The sequence below is a fragment of the Hydra vulgaris genome, chromosome 02 (genome assembly GCF_038396675.1).
Source record: "Hydra vulgaris chromosome 02, alternate assembly HydraT2T_AEP".
NCBI classification, from domain to species: Eukaryota; Metazoa; Cnidaria; class Hydrozoa; order Anthoathecata; family Hydridae; genus Hydra; species Hydra vulgaris.
In genome coordinates this window covers 58,975,001-58,991,603 of record NC_088921.1, presented here as the reverse complement: position 1 = coordinate 58,991,603, position 16,603 = coordinate 58,975,001, and the positions used below count along the sequence as shown (strand labels likewise).

Sequence of the window (16,603 nt, the reverse complement as noted above, 5' to 3'; positions counted from 1 at the left end):
CCCAAAAATAACTTAAAAAAAGTGTTATAAACAAAAAGTTTTAATATTGTTTCCTATTTTTTAGCAAAACAACTTGTTTTGGGGTTTTCCACAAATTACGTCATGCAATTTTTTACCCCCGAACTCTCCTCTTCCCCTGCCCCTCTCCCCCTTCCTTCCTCCTATCTATGTCACAACATTGTACTCTTTAGTAGCAAGTTCTGTATGAGCCGTCACAAAACCACTAACCCCTCTCCCTCCCCTACCCACCCACCCACCTTCCTAAAACATGAAGTAATTTATGGATGACCCCTTATCAGGCAATATATCATTGTTTCACTGCTTTTTTATTACTTCAGTTTTTTTATGTTTATTTTAAATTACTAGGGTAAATATGGTTTCAAAAGATTTTTGAGAGATGGGTATGGAACAGTATTTGACAAACCTGGACAGCATTATGAAAAAGCTGAACTTAAAGTGAGGTGAAAATTTGGATTGATCAAACTTTTAGGTAACATAAAAATGCATTCTTAGTTTCAACTTGCACTTTTAGAATTTTGAAGGAATTGAATGTGAATGGCCTATTTTTACAATATTCATGGCTTTAGAAGGTATTAGTTGTATTTTTGTAACTCAAAGATTATATAAAAGGTTGTCTTTAAATCACGTTATGCTCTAAGGGGAAGGGGGAAGTGGTTTTGCGAGGACTTGTACAGGGCATGTTACTAAAAAATTACAGTGTTGTAATGAAGAGGGAGGGGATCAAAAACAGTCAAAATTGTGTGACGTAATGGGCGACCCTTAATAAATAAAAAACTATAAAATATAATATAAAAATACTATAAAAATAATATTAGAAATAAAAAGTAAAATTTAAAGTTTAGTTGTTAAAGAAAATGGTTTAAAGTTTCATTTAGTTAAATTGAATTATTTTTTTTACTTTTTATTATTGTTGATTTAAACAAGTAAATATTAAGAATAAGTATTAAGAAATATAATAAAAGTATATGTTAGTTTTTATACAAACTATAGGTACACTTTTATTTTTATAGATTACTACAAATATCTCTTGTAAGTTATTTTTAAGTCTATTGCAAAATTGATACATACTAACAATACCTCTCTCCGTTCCATTTATGTTATTAATGATATATCTTTTTATCTAATGGAATAATATTGGCTTATCTGGACTTGCACCTTTAATGGTCATTCTTAAAAATCTTTCTCAATTATGTTCATTTATTTATTTCTAGCACTCAAAATTGTGAGATAATTATTCCTAATTAAAACTTCAATAGTTTGCCATGTCAATCTAGGACTTGAAATGAAGTTACATAAATGTTTTAAAGATAATAATCAGTTTATAGACTATTCTTATAGACATATTCTTCAGTTTTTCTCAAACAAAAAAAGTTCATTATTTTGTAGTTTCTATTTAACTGTGGAATTTGTTAGATGTTGAACGTGAGTTCATTACACTTTAGTTATACTTGTTCTATAATCCATATCTATAATAATATTATTTAATTTTAGCATTATTTACTGGTGATAGAGTTCTTGCAAAATCATATTTGGACAAGTTAGAGCCTTTATACATATATAAAACAGAAGGTTTGCTTTTTAATTTGAATAAATGTTTTAAAAATTATAATTTAATAATTAATAAATGTAAGTTAATATTGTAATAATGTAATTTTAGTATTAAATTACTTTATTTAAATTTGTTAACAATTAATGTTTTTCTCAGGTAAAATACTTCCTAAATACTTTTATGTACTCAAAGAAGATATTGAATCAAGTTCCTCAGAAAAATTAAAAGAACCTAATCTAGACTTTGACAATACTTATTTGATGGGACAATCATTGCTATTGATTGCTAATTTATTAAGTAACAGTTTTTATTTTTAACTATTTTTATAAATTTTTATTTGATTTTTTTATTATTGAATCTTTTTTTTTTCTGCTTATTATGGAGTTTTTTTTTGAATTGAATTGTTTTGGATTTTTCATTCTATTTTTGGTTTGCTTATATCTGATCAAAATGGATTTAATCTATTGAAATTAGGAATTCAGATTGATCAATCTTAACAAAAAAATTATCTTATGATAATTAGATACAATAACAATTAAATAAGAAAATCAATTTAATTTACAATTGTGAGCGTTAGGTCTTGTGACAACGATAACAATAAAAACAAATTTGTCCATATTTTTGCAGATAAGTTTTTTCACTAAAAAACTTTAGTTACCAATCAATTATGATTAACAATAAATTTTTATGGAGTTTTCTTTAATGGAACAACAAGTCAAAACACATATTGTCAGCCGAGACCAAAAGGTCATATGTTCCCATTTTGTGTTTTTTCTGTTTATTATCAATAAATATTCAACAGTCAATCTGGTGTGTGTCCAATCAATCTAGTCTCAAGAATGATACAACTTTATAAATAATAAAAAAATTAGTCTGACATTCTAGCAGAAAGTCTTTACAAATTAAATTTGAAAACTTGATTTTCTGGGAAATGCAAAAAATGGACATACTTGGTTCTTGGCTAACGATATGTTGTTCAGATAAAAGTTTAATTTAAAAAGTTAACTTAATTATTTTTACAAAACTTAAAAAATAAAAATGTTTACATAAAAAAAAACTTTTTCTTTTTGTCATAGTTTGCGTTCTGTATTATTTTCTAGATTTATTGTAGGAGTCTTTATAATGGAATCTGCATTTTACAGTCTTGATTTTTTCAAAATAAACAATTCATATGCACTTTTGTGTTTGATTAATGAGTTTAGTTTAATTTATGATTGAGCTAGTAATTAATTTAAATTTAAAAAAATAGATACTATTATTGTTATTTATTTATTTTTTAATTATTGATATCATTTTTGGTTATATAAAATAATTATATTTGTATAAATAATGATTACAAAAATTTAATATAAAATTTATTGTTTTAATTTATTTATATATTTTTATTTATTAATTGTTTAATAAAATTGTTACTCTATTTATAAATTTGTTATAATTTAAAAAATTAATTTTATTTTATAAATTAAAAATTGGCTTTTAGTTGAGGAATTGATTACTCCTACAGAAATTGATCCACTTCAACGTCATCTTCATTCTAGCATGAAGTATAGATATGGTTTTTTAAGTGCTCGCTACTCTTCGTTTAAGGTTTTACTCTTTTAATTTTTAATGATACTTTCATTAGCTGTTGAAAATATTTAGCTGTTGAAAGTCATGTAATGAGAGTAGTCAGTTAATCAAAGAAAAATATGCAGAGTAGTTAGAAAAAAAATGCACTTGGTAGAAAAGCAGTGAAAATCACACAGATAAGTTAGCAGACCGAAGGTAAAAGATTTATGACTTTAGTGAAGTGTTAGTAAATTTAGAAGTAGATAATTGGTATGTGTACATTCGTCTCACCTACTCTCCTTTTAGCATAAGATCACCAGTGAGTTTGTCTTGGTTACCAACATTAAAATATAAATTAATTTAACCAATGAATACATTCTTGAATACACCTGAATGAATTTGAATTAAAAATAAATACTTTATCTTTTTTTTAGGCTAGCGAATCAGATTTAGTATTACAAGTGTGTCTTATATCTCAAAATGAAAAGTATGTTTTATTATATTTAAAAGTTTTTTAAGTTCTTTTATGTTACCTAGTTATTAATTGAAAATGACAATCAAATCATTTTTGTTTCATTCTGCTATTATATAATTTTATATATACTTTATATATATATGTGTGTGTGTGTGTGTGTGTGTGTGTGTGTGTGTGTGTGTGTGTGTGTGTGTGTGTGTGTGTGTGTGTGTGTGTGTGTGTGTATACTGTTACCTTATAAATTACCTATACCTGATGACTATTTATATCAAAATACATTAAAAAATACTTATACACTGCCTTTTTTATTGAAATTAATTTATACATACACACACACACACACACACACACACACACACACACACACACACACACACACACACACACACACACACATATATATATATATATATATATATATATTATTTATAAACTAATATGTCAATCTTTATGTACACAAACAATGTTCTGGTAAAGTAATGTAAACTATGATGTTTTAAAATTCTTGGTTGTGAATTTAAATATATTTTAGAGAGTTAAATATAAGACATCAAGTCATAACATTTTTTATTCTATATTTAGTTTTAAAGCTTGAAATTAAAGTTTTAATTATAGCACATTTTCTATTTTATTGAATGTTAAAAGACAAAAAACAGTTCTTCAAACAAAAAGTTAACCATCATCTTCACTAGACAGTGGGTTATCTACTCTAGAATCTTTCAGAAGTGTCTCATAAAGTTTGCCTATTGTGTCATCTGCACCCACGGCATCTATCAGGCAAAAAAATCTTTTTTTTAAACATTTTTTACATAGTTACTTGGTAATAGAACACTTGCTTTAAAAGTGTCTTTTTTCTTGCCCTTTTTGAGTAGGCTATGCAAGGTTGGTTTAGATTGATGGCAACATAGTACTAATTCCATATGGTCAGAATTTATCAATTTTTTGGCTTCAATTATTTTAAATGTTTTTTTGTTTTCAAAAATTTCTTTTCTGTTCTTAAGTCTAAAGCTGACCCATCTTGGCAATAAACAAAACTTTGCCATGTCTTCTAAGAATGTCTCTGCAGATAGCAGGTTTTAATATTAAATGTTCTAATATTTTCTAGAAAGCAGGTTTTATAATATTCAGCTGAACACTAACAAATACTCTATCTGCTCTCATTCAAGGAAGGTAATTGGATGTGCAGATTTTTAAAATATTGCTTTTTCAAAGATTAACAAGAATTTTTTTCAAGGATCAAGAAGCATTAACACTTGTTTATGTTCATGCTTTGTCTGTAGAAGACATCTGAAGTAAACAAAGAATTAATTTTTTATTTCTGCCTCATTTTTATAATTCTGTTTGCTCCATGCTGAAGCCAGCAATTGTTAATCCTTAGAACTCTGTGTGACTTTATTGCTGAAACAAAAATAATATCACGAAATAATTACTCAAATAAACTAAATATAATTATTATTAAAATTAAAAAAGTACTATTAATTAAAAAAAAAGTTTTGGAAATAGTAAAAACAAAATGTTTCCACGCAGCATCTTATACTGCTGATTTAGGTGAACAGTGTGATGTCATACTGAAATAGCCTGCTGTCAGGGGCTTCAGTACATACATCAATTGGAAAATAGCCTGACTTGCAGTGGAGTGCTGCTACATCGACTGAGCGTTTGGGATGGGGCAGCAATCTTTTATAAACAATCTTTTAATTCATTATTTTTCGTTTTCTTCTTTTTCTAAAAAAGCCATATCAATTTAGATAAGCAAAAAAAGTGAGCAAATGTTCACATAAATATGCTATAATATATAATTATATATATATATATATATATATATATATATATATATATATATATATATATATATATATATATATATATATATATATATATATATATATATATATATATATATATATGAAGACCTCAGTGGAAAAACCGGCGTTGTCACATTTAAAAAGTATTGAGAAAGTATTTGTTGATCATTAATAAATGTCTTTATTTAGAGCAAAGAAAAAAAAATTTTTGTATAAAAAATTACAAAATGTTTAGTTTTTGAATAAATTTTAAATAAAATAATTATAATATAAATTTTTTTAAATTGCTTAGTTTCATTTACTTTAAATAAAGACTTTTATTAATGATCAATAAATACTTTCTCAATACTTTTTAAATGTGACAACGCCGGTTTTTACACTGTGGTCTTCATATATATATATATATATATATATATATATATATATATATATATATATATATATATATATATATATATATATATATATATATATATATATATATATATATATATATATATATATATATATATATATATTAGGGTGGTGGTAAAAACAACTTTTTTTGAAAATGTCAGCTGACAACCCCTAAATGTGTTTTATATAATAAAATAATACTGGATTTAAAAAATTTTTGAATAAAAAATATTTTTAAGGGTGCCACAAGGCCCTTATACATCAAACAGGTCCCTAATAATATAAAAAAAAAAGTTTTTCAAAAGTATGTCATGTTGGGTCTCAAATGATGCAAAAATATATAAAAATTTCAAAAATATGAATCATTTTATAATTAAATTTTTATTTTAGATTTTAGTAAACAAAAAGTTACGTTTTTTAACTAAAAATGAAAAATAGGGAATTTAACAAGATTTTTTGATTATAATTTTTTTTATCTATGTTTTTTTATAAAATGAATATTATTTTTGAAATTTGTATATGATTTTGCTTTGTTTGCTATATATATATATATATATATATATATATATATATATATATATATATATATATATATATATATATATATATATATATATATATATATATATATATATATATATATATATATATATATATATATATAGCAGACCATTGTTAAGGGTCTTGATTTTGGTAATGAACATTAACATTTAATATTTTGGATTTTGTCAGATAGTAAAACTATAGTTGTAGGTATTGAGCAGCACTGACAAATTTTATTCTAAATTTGTTTGAAGTTATAAATATGTAAAAAAAAGCTCTACAAATAACAAGACTCAGACCTAAGGACTTTAATTTGCTTGTTAAATAGACAAGTTTACCATTGCAAATTTTACCATGACGAAATTATGTGCAATACTACTAGTTGCATTAAGCAACCATGAAATATTAATGGATTGTCTTCAAATTGTTTGTGTAAAGTTATATGTAGGTGCATAACAAACTGAGAGGGTGAGACAAGTAAAATTAAAAAAAAACTAAGCAATTTAATTTTTTTAATAATTACTCGTTTTGTATGAGTTTATATTCAATACTTTTATATTTAAACAAAGATGTTTCATAGATGTTTATAAACATTTTATTATAATAATGCGGTAGTGGTGTAGTGGTAAAGCGCTCGCTTCAGAAGCAAGAGGTTCCGAGTTCGATCTTCACCACGTCCCTGGTAGTACCGCGCTTAACTTGTTTCTCCGCGCAGCGGCCTTGTTCGTCGAGGTTCGTGTTTCGGAGTTATAGAGTTGAGAGAGGGTTATAACCACTATTGAGTAGCCTCCTCATCTGTAGTGGCCTTCATGGCCTTGAGGCCATGAAGGCCACTACAGATGATATATATATATCAAAAACATATATATATATATATATATATATATATATATATATATATATATATATATATATATATATATATATATATATATATATATATATATATATATATATATATATATATATATATATATATATATATATATTAGGGCAGGCCATAGTACCACAAATTTTTCAATGAATCAATTTTACTAATGGCTGCATAAAATATTGTTCTTTTTACTATAAAAAGCATTTTATTTTTTTTAATGAAGGTGTTTTTGTAGCTCATCACTAAGTTCTGCCGAATTTCATTTTTAGTCTAAGTTGAATAAAGTTAAAACACAAAACTTCCATTGCATCTGTTCCGTTTTTAATTTGTTTGGTTTAATACTTACTAATAATTACATGTTTTTATTGTTCTTCATGTAAACAAACCAACGCATAACATCCATGTCATTTTTTTTATAAGCGTATGATGTTATTAATATAATTTATGTTTTACATAAACACCACCAGCTTAGATAAAAAGCAATATTTTACAACAAGAGATCTACTTAAAAGATTTTATTAGGATAATAATAAAAATGTATATGAAACTTTACCATACATAAAGAAGTTTGTTTTGCAATGACTTCCCAATTCAGTGTATTTTTTCAAAACACATGTTTTAAAAATGCTGAGTAAGACTAAGTATTATGCTTATTTTTTAACAAATTGTTTTAACAAAATCTCACCTATCTAATTGTTTGGAAGGGTTGAACAGCTAGATTTTCTTTTTTATACTTTTTAAGATTTAATTCATATGCAATCATTGTTTTTAAACACATTTTTATATTCTGTTTACTAAAATTAAATGTATATAGCAATGATAAGATGATATTTTGAAAATAAAAACCATCCCTTCATGTTTTTTTCCTTTTCGAGCACTGCTTAAAAAGTAAAAGGTAAAACACAAAGTTTTTATGAATTAAATTACCTAATAATGTAATTAAAAACTAATTATTTCAATTATTAAATTTGTTCCAATGATTATTTAATTTTTCCATTTGTTTTAAAAATCAACACACTCTAATACTTTTATATAACTTTTTTTTTTTTTAATGAATTCACCTTCCGAGGAGGTCACTACAGTCAATGAGACTACTTTTTTTTTTTTAACTGTGATTATACCCTCTTTCAACTCTTTAACTTCGAAACATGAATCTTGACAAACAAGATTGCTTCCTGGAGAAACAAGTTGAGTGTGGTACAACCAGGGGCATGATAGGTTGAAACTCGGAACTTTTCGCTTACAAGGCATTTTGTAATTCTTCATACTTTTACTGTATGCGACATTAAAAGTCTGAATGAATAAAAAAACAACTTAAAAAAAGGAAATTTACTTGTTCAATTAATTAATGGATATTTTTTTCATATTCATTTTCCAAATAAGAAATATTATGTTAAAACCAGACTGATTAAGAATAAGACATTGTCTAGTTTGCAGCTCTCAAAAGTTGAAACTAGATGAATAGGCTTGAATATGAATAGAGTGATTAGATAGATGAATAGAATATTGAATAGGATAGAGTTGAAACTTTTTTTTTTTTTTAAACATCTTCGCTTCCAACAAGGCTGCAAGCAGCCACTAATTAAAGTTGGAAGTTATTGAAAGAAAAAAGATGAAGATTGTAGAGCAAGATAACGATTGACAGATGACTTAAAGTCGTCAGTCAATCGTTAGATTGACTGATGACTTTAAGTTGTCTGTCAATCGTTATCTTGCTATGACTTTAAGTCGTAAAGAATCAGGAAAGCAAGATGAAGGAAGCGAATTCCAAAGAGCTGATGTTTGAGGAAAAAAACAAGATGAATAAGAGTTTTTGAAGCACTTAGGAACAGTCACAGAAAAAGGATGACACTTAATTGAATGACGAGTAACACGAGAATGAATTTTAGTAGATGGCACAAGAGGCGCTAGCTCTTTAGAGCAGTGTCCGTTATAGTAATTGTAGAAAAGAGAAAGAGAAGCAACATTACGACGATGTGACAATGGTTGGAGGTTGGCTGCAAGCGCAGGTCCAACTATGTTTACAATACGTTTTATCTGAATTAAAGTTCACCAGCCACTGTGAGCCCCATGCTGTAGCAGAAGTGAGATCCTTTTCAAGCTCAAATGCCCCCTCCAACCAATCAGAGGGTGTTGGTTTCTTATCACGACAAGAATAAATGGTAGTATCATCAGCAAACAATGCCACCTTAGATGTGAGAATATCTGGAAGATTGTTGATGTAAATTAAAAAGACTATAGTGCCAAGGATAGAACCTTGAGGAACCCCTGAAGTTACAGAATAAGAAGAGTGCTGTCCATCGAGGACAACTTTTATACTACGATTGGAAAGGAAGGATTCAATAATCTTAAAGATGTTGCCGGATACACCATAAGAAGAAAGCTTATGGAGAAGACCATCATGCCAAACTAGTTAAATAGGCAGAATAGATAATTTGTAAAAATTCATTTTCACTTAAGATTCTTAGGTTCAAAATCTATGAACAGTTGCAATGCAAATTTATAAAAATTGTTCTCTGGCTATCATGCTGCCATCATATTTTTTAATTATTCTTTGGGTCATTTTGGGAAACTTTATTTTAAAAACAGATAACAAATGATGTTATTATAAATTTTACAATTATTCAAATTAAATCAAATTGCTTCACTAGGGAAACTTTCCTTATACAATTTGCATTAGGTCCCTTGATATCAAAAAGTCTTAAAAAAATGCAAATAAAAATTGCATTTCGAAATTTACTTTTAAAAAAAACACATTAAAGTAGCACGCATAGGAGATTTATAAGATGTTGCAGAATTATCAATTTTTCTACTGGCAGTGATGTGTTTTTATAATTTAGAAGACAATAAAAAATATTTTAAAACTGATTTGTAGGAATGGGATGAAAATGTAATTTATTTAAAATGATGCTGTTTCAAACCTTCAAGGTAAATATCAATACATAAAAACTAGTTACAAAGATAGTTCAAAATATATACATAAAAATAAACATATAGAACAAATTCAAATAAAATTTCTTATCTTCAGTGTCTATCTTCATGTGTAAAGGATCATGTTTTTTTTGTAGACGTGCAATTTTCAAAGTTTTTTTTTTTTGGTCTGTCCTAATTTTTTTTAAACTTTTTTTGTTCAATTAAAACTTGTTCAGTTCCTGCTCAGTTAAAACTTGTTGATAATCTTTATAATAAGCAACTTTTTTCTGAATAAGCTCAATTCAAAAGCTAATTTTTTTTTTAAATTAAAATATATTTTTGATGATTAAAAAGCATCTTAAACAGTTAGAGTTGATGCAAAAGATTTAACATCCCCCTCTTACTTCCTTACATTCAATTTTTTTTGGGTGATACTTTAGAATAAAAATGTGAATCTTTATATTAAATTTGGCAGTACTCAGAATCATCCTACTACACTTTTTTTTTTTAAATTAATACTTTTATTATATCAAGGAACAATATTTTATGCAGCCAGATGAAATTTTTTAATTTTTTTGATTTGTGCAAGCACCTAATTTTACATCATGTTTGTTGCAGAAATCAAATTGTTAAGTGTTTATACATAATTTTTAGTTTTGTTTTTGTGAACAGCCCTTCTGGGACACCATACAAAGTAATTTTTCTAGTTCTTTGTGCAATTGGTAAACAGCAGACATCTTGCCAAGAGCAAATAATTTTTAAAAATTGAAATTTTTTTTCAAATATATTTTTGAATTATTATTCTATTCTAGTATTATTGAATTTTTATTCTGACTATAGAAAAAAAGCTTAAAAGGTTAGTAATTTGCATCAGGTGCTTTATGCATGAATAGTTAATTAATCTATTGTTTATTAAATGGATTAGTGTAATATCAATTTATCAGTCACATATTGAAGCCTTAAAACAATTGTTTTTATAATAAAATGAACATTGAACATTTGAACATAACATTCATGAACAGTATGACAATATTTACTATTTAGTATTTTTTTTAATCCACAAGCAGGTACTTAGTTACATAATGGCAGCTACAACAAGAAGTTCTGTTGAATTTTGGCTTGTCGGCAAGGCCACCAACCAATTCTCTTCAGCAAGATTGGCTATGAATAGTGATGTCATCCGCTGCCTTCACTTTTACCACCTCAAAGAACACCTCGCTGTGAAGGACAGCATTAATCGTACTATTAAAGATATCAATATGATTTGGAGCAAAGCAAGAATTCCAACTCAGAGGATTAACTCTGGTGAAAGAAAACTGAAGAAGTTGTATGGTGAATGTCAGCTGTTGAAGGTGAATAGGACAAAAGCATATGAAAGCTGCAGATTTAAAGAGCAAAAGTTCAAAGACGACCTGATAGAACTTTTTGACTTGACCACAAAGAATGCTTTGGACATCATGACAAACAATGAAGACAGACAATTCCTAACGATGCAGAGAGAAGATGTCACGAGATCAAGCATGGCTTGAACTGTGGATCGCAATCTTGCAGAGAAAGAGGCGAAAAAGAGAGCTCGTATAGAAGCTAATGAAAATTGAAGACTGAAAGAGACAAAAAAGTTGCAGCAAATAGAAACATCTGGTCCTGCTTTGGATATCAGTTCTTCTTCTAAGTTTGAAGACAAGGACGATGTCGACTTTAGAGTTCCATCATCATCATCTGCTCAAACTCCTTCCTCAAAGCCTAAATAACTGAAAAGCGTGATAGCAACTCCAGAAGTCACAGGGGCTTTAGATAGAGTAAACCTTCGTGGAGCTATGCATGTTGTTGTATCAGTGGCAAAGGCTTTAGGCCATCCTCTTGACAACCTGACACTGTCTAAGAGTACCATTAGAAAGTCACGGTTAGCTACCCTAAAAAAAGTAGCTGAAGCAGATAAGAGTTCTTTTTTGATTCAATTTCCTCTTCTTCTCCATTGGGATGGGAAACTGCTTCCGGACATAGCTGGTGCAAAAGAAACCGTCAATCAATTTGCTAGGAATGGTATCGAGAAGTTGTTGGCAGTCCCAAAAATTGTAGGAGGAACTGGTCTTTTTAAGAGGTTTCAAAAGAAATGGCCATACATCAGGCAAATAGAGTATTTGCCAGCAAGAGAAGAAATCTTAGTTGTCTACTACACCAAAGCCATAGGACATCAGCAGCCTTGGGAGAATTACCTCGAGCTCCTTCAGCTATGTCTTGTCTTCCTTAGTGGAAGCAGTTTTAAGATGGAGTTCCAGTTCCGAGCTCCAGGAGCAATGTATCATGCTCGATGGATGTCGAAGGCCATTTGTTCTTTAAAAGTGGTGCTATTTGAAGGCCAGTTGGAGTTGACTGCTAAAGAAAAGCAAGGTCTGTAGGAGTGGCACTCTTTGTTTCTCTCATTTATGGATGTTTCTGGCACGAGGCTCCACTGGCTTTATGCGCTCCCCTGAATGATGCAATGATGATCAGGCTTCTCAAGAAATATCCAAACCGTATCATTGCTGATGCAGCTTACACTGCATTTAATCTGTGGTTCTTCTCAGAACACCTTGTGGGCTTAGCTTTTTTTGATAACCAAGTCCCTCTAGATGTTAAAAGAGCCATGATAGCCAACTTCCAGCTTCCAAAGACTCAGTCAGCTCTAAAGAGAAAAAGCACAGATTTCAATCATCTTGAAAAGTTTGTGACCCAAAGAACATTTTGTCTCTTCAAAGTATTTAGTATCACTGGAAAGGAGGAGGCCAAGAGTTTCCGGTTGAAAGATCCAGAAGCATGGGAATCGGATTCTTGCTACCAAAATTTGAACGATCGAGTTGACAAGATGAAGGTTGTCAATGATAGCGCAGAGCATGGCATTGCTTTTATCCAGAAATATAATGAAACCCTCACTAAAGACGAGGACCAAAAGCAGTTTCTGCTTCGTTTTGTCCAGCGAAATCGCCAGATTTACCCATCCTCCTCTAAGGCAGCCATGATCCTGGTAGGTGACATTTGATGGGGCATTACTTATACGTCATACTTTTGAAATCAGTATTATAACAATTTTTCATTTAAAATTTTAAATATTAAAATGTGAAAATATCAAATGAAATTTTTACTCTTTTGACCATGAAAAGTATACATGAAAAGTCAAAATTTTTATTGACCCCTAAATATTGTCCGATATGCTTCAAATTTTTACAGTAATTCCCTAATAATATATGAAACAAGATAAGCCTTGTGGAGAACAGAATTTCCAAGCTTCATTTTTTTATACCACCCAAATATATATATATATATATATATATATATATATATATATATATATATATATATATATATATATATATATATATATATATATATATATATATATATATATATATGTATGTATGTATGTATGTTTGTATATATATATATATTTATATGTATGTGTGTGTGTATGTATATATATATATATATATATATATATATATATATATATATATATGTATGTATGTATGTATATATATGTATGTATATGTATATATATATATATATATATATATATATATATGTATGTATGTATGTATATATATGTATATATATGTATATGTGTATATATATATATATATATATATATATATATATATATATATATATATATATATATATATATATATATACAGGGCTTGTGATGAAGCGATTGCGCTCCGCTCGTAAAACGATCCCGTAAACGGTATTTTCAAACGTTCTAGGCGCGATAAACAACGCTCGTTCAGCTTATAACGAGCGTATAAAGTAACGCTCGTCCAATAGTTCAAGATTATTTTTTTAATTTCATAAAATATTTTAAAAAAATTTTTATTAAAGATATTCTGTTATCAAACAACTGATATAAAATATAAAAAGCACAACGTCATTCTCTTTTGCACTAACCTAATGAATGAGCAGTTTAAAGTTGTTAATCGTCACTAATTTCAATAATGGAATGTGCACGTGGAAACACAATGTGAATACAAAAATGCGCAAATAAGATAAGAATAGAAATTTAGAAAACCATTATAAGAAAATTAAAACTGCAGAGTATTTTTAATCTTGTGAAAACTTATTTGATTTATTGTTTGTAATATTCCACATATCGTTTATAATAAAAATAAATATTAATAATAGAGTAATTTTTAAAAATAGTTTTTGTTCATAGTATAGATTTTTTATTAACTATTATTTATTTTAACTCAAATTTAAAACGATTCTGTTGTTTAGAATGTTCGCAATTAAGGATATTCGAAAAGAAAACTAAGTAATGATGTCAATATTTATTAAATGAAAAGTTATTATTCTTATTTATTATTATTTCAAATTATTCTTGTGTTATATTTTTAAGATAAAAAAGCGTAATTTAAAAAAGAAATTTTTGAAAAAAATTAAATAATTAATTTGAATAAAAAATATCAAGAAATATAAAAACCATTAACCGTTAATTAAGTTTACAGAATAACATTTTAAAATACATATATCAAAACAACGAAGCAAAACTAAGTCACTAAATTATACTTCAATACTAAATCAATAAGAAGTTGCGTTTTTGTTTGATTTTTTTTTTTTATAACATAAATAGTTAAAAATAAAATCGCAACCTGACAATATACAAGAAGTTTGGAAGTATAAAAATCTCTTTTGTTGAAGTAGTTTCATAAGTGTGATACTAATTCAAACATTTTTTGACGAAAGAATTATGTAACAAATAAAAAAAGATATAAAAAAGAAAAAGCTTTTTATGAGTATCTATTATATGTATTAAGCCACTGTCTAAACACACTTTTATTTTCGAAACACATTGGTTCACTTTGAGATTAATGTGACCCATAAATATAGACATAAATCCAAAAAAATTAGACAATTTGGAGTTATAATCATTTTGGGAAATTACTTTGAAGTTTTCATATATTTGTGTTTTTTCTCAAATTTTAAGGAGTTGAGTATTTTCTAAAACACTTAGTTATGAAGCAATTTTCAAGTTTTCCTGTCAAATTTTCACACAAATCTCTTTAAAATTGGCTGTATTTGAAAATAGTTGGGGCCAGGGTTGTAAAAAAATGGTTTATGACACACCTCTTCCCTAAACAATGAATTTAATTAGAACCAGTCAGCAAAATGTACCTTAGTTTGCAAATGTGAGAGAGCAAGGTTGTTTTTTTTAACTGGTAAAAAAAATAAACACACTTATTTAACAACTGTTCTCGCTGGTTCTGGTTGGGGTGTTTTGGCATACGCAGGTACATATATATTTAACTCAGCAACTTTAACGGTTTTTGTTTAAAAACTTTTCTTTTTTTTTTTAAATGAACTCTTTTTTTAAAAAAATATAAACAAAAATATAACATTCTTTAAATTAAAACTTTTTCAGCTGTCAAAATAGTTTTTGATTTCAATATTTGTAACATACAAGTTTGTAATAATAGTTTGAAGAAAGTATACAATATATATATATCTAACTTTTTTTGCATTTCTCTTGTTTTGGTTCTGTTTTGGTTTTTAGCCAAAAAAAAAAAGTCTTTTCACCCGTTCGTAAAAACATTTAGAAGCCTCGGATATGAATTTTACAGCTCTTTCTACTAATTGGGAATTGTTAGGCAGATCAGTAAGAGAGAGTTAATTGCCAGTTTGAATAGCTTGTAGTAACTCATTTGAAGAAACAAAAACTCAAAGGCTCAAACTTTATAGAAGAAACCTCAATTAAGTCAGTCCAAGCATCAGTTTTGAAAAGCAAGGGCTTAACTGCCATAGCTTTGAAATTAAGCTTGAAATTTGAATCAATTTTCCTGGATACCTAATTTGTAGGATTTGATTAAGAGCTCAATCAATTACAAATTCATCATCTAGTAGCATAGCATAAAGAAAGTTTTCTTCACAACATCAGTCAAATTTACCCTGAAGATTTACCAATACATTATTTTGAACTCTATTATCTCCTATTTGTTGATAAACTGTATTATTTTAGACCAGAAAAAGGATTATTTTCATAAGTAAAACTTAGACGATGTTTATATTTGGTGTTTTGACACAAGGCAGGTCTGACACAGTTTGACACCCCATTATTCTTGTATTTCATTGTCTTGTATTTTCAAGAATTTATTTGTTAATTTCATAAACTGATTCATAAATGAATTTTTGTCTTTTTTTCTATCTACACCAATTACTTTTAATTGTAAAAGTATTTGATCGAGCATAGTATCAATTGAATTAGATACTCTTGTTTTTTCACAAATTACCTTATAATCAGTTATTACACAGTCAATTTTTTTTTAAATTCAATTCACCTCCCCAAAGCCATGAAGGCGTAGGTGCTGTTACAACCCTCTCTCAACTCTATAACTCCAAAAAAACAAATTTTAAAGAACAAGGCCGCTGCGTAGAGGAACAAGTTGAGCGCGGTACTACCAGGGACATGGTGGGGATTAAACTTGGAACTTCTTACTTATGAGGCAAGGGCT

At 27.7% G+C, this 16,603-nt stretch overlaps 1 protein-coding gene across 2 annotated transcripts in view; it reads left to right on the top strand.

Annotated features, from left to right (window-relative positions):
- LOC100210121 (phosphorylase b kinase regulatory subunit beta) overlaps positions 1–16,603 on the top strand; it is a 65,894-nt gene that overhangs the window by 18,781 nt on the left and 30,510 nt on the right. For both annotated transcript variants that reach the window (XM_065791532.1, XM_065791531.1), the window contains exons 10-15: positions 367–456; positions 533–590; positions 1,513–1,590; positions 1,727–1,867; positions 3,051–3,157; positions 3,553–3,605. In XM_065791532.1, the coding sequence (XP_065647604.1) occupies positions 367–456; positions 533–590; positions 1,513–1,590; positions 1,727–1,867; positions 3,051–3,157; positions 3,553–3,605 (527 nt within the window). The remainder of the gene's footprint in view (positions 1–366; positions 457–532; positions 591–1,512; positions 1,591–1,726; positions 1,868–3,050; positions 3,158–3,552; positions 3,606–16,603) is intronic.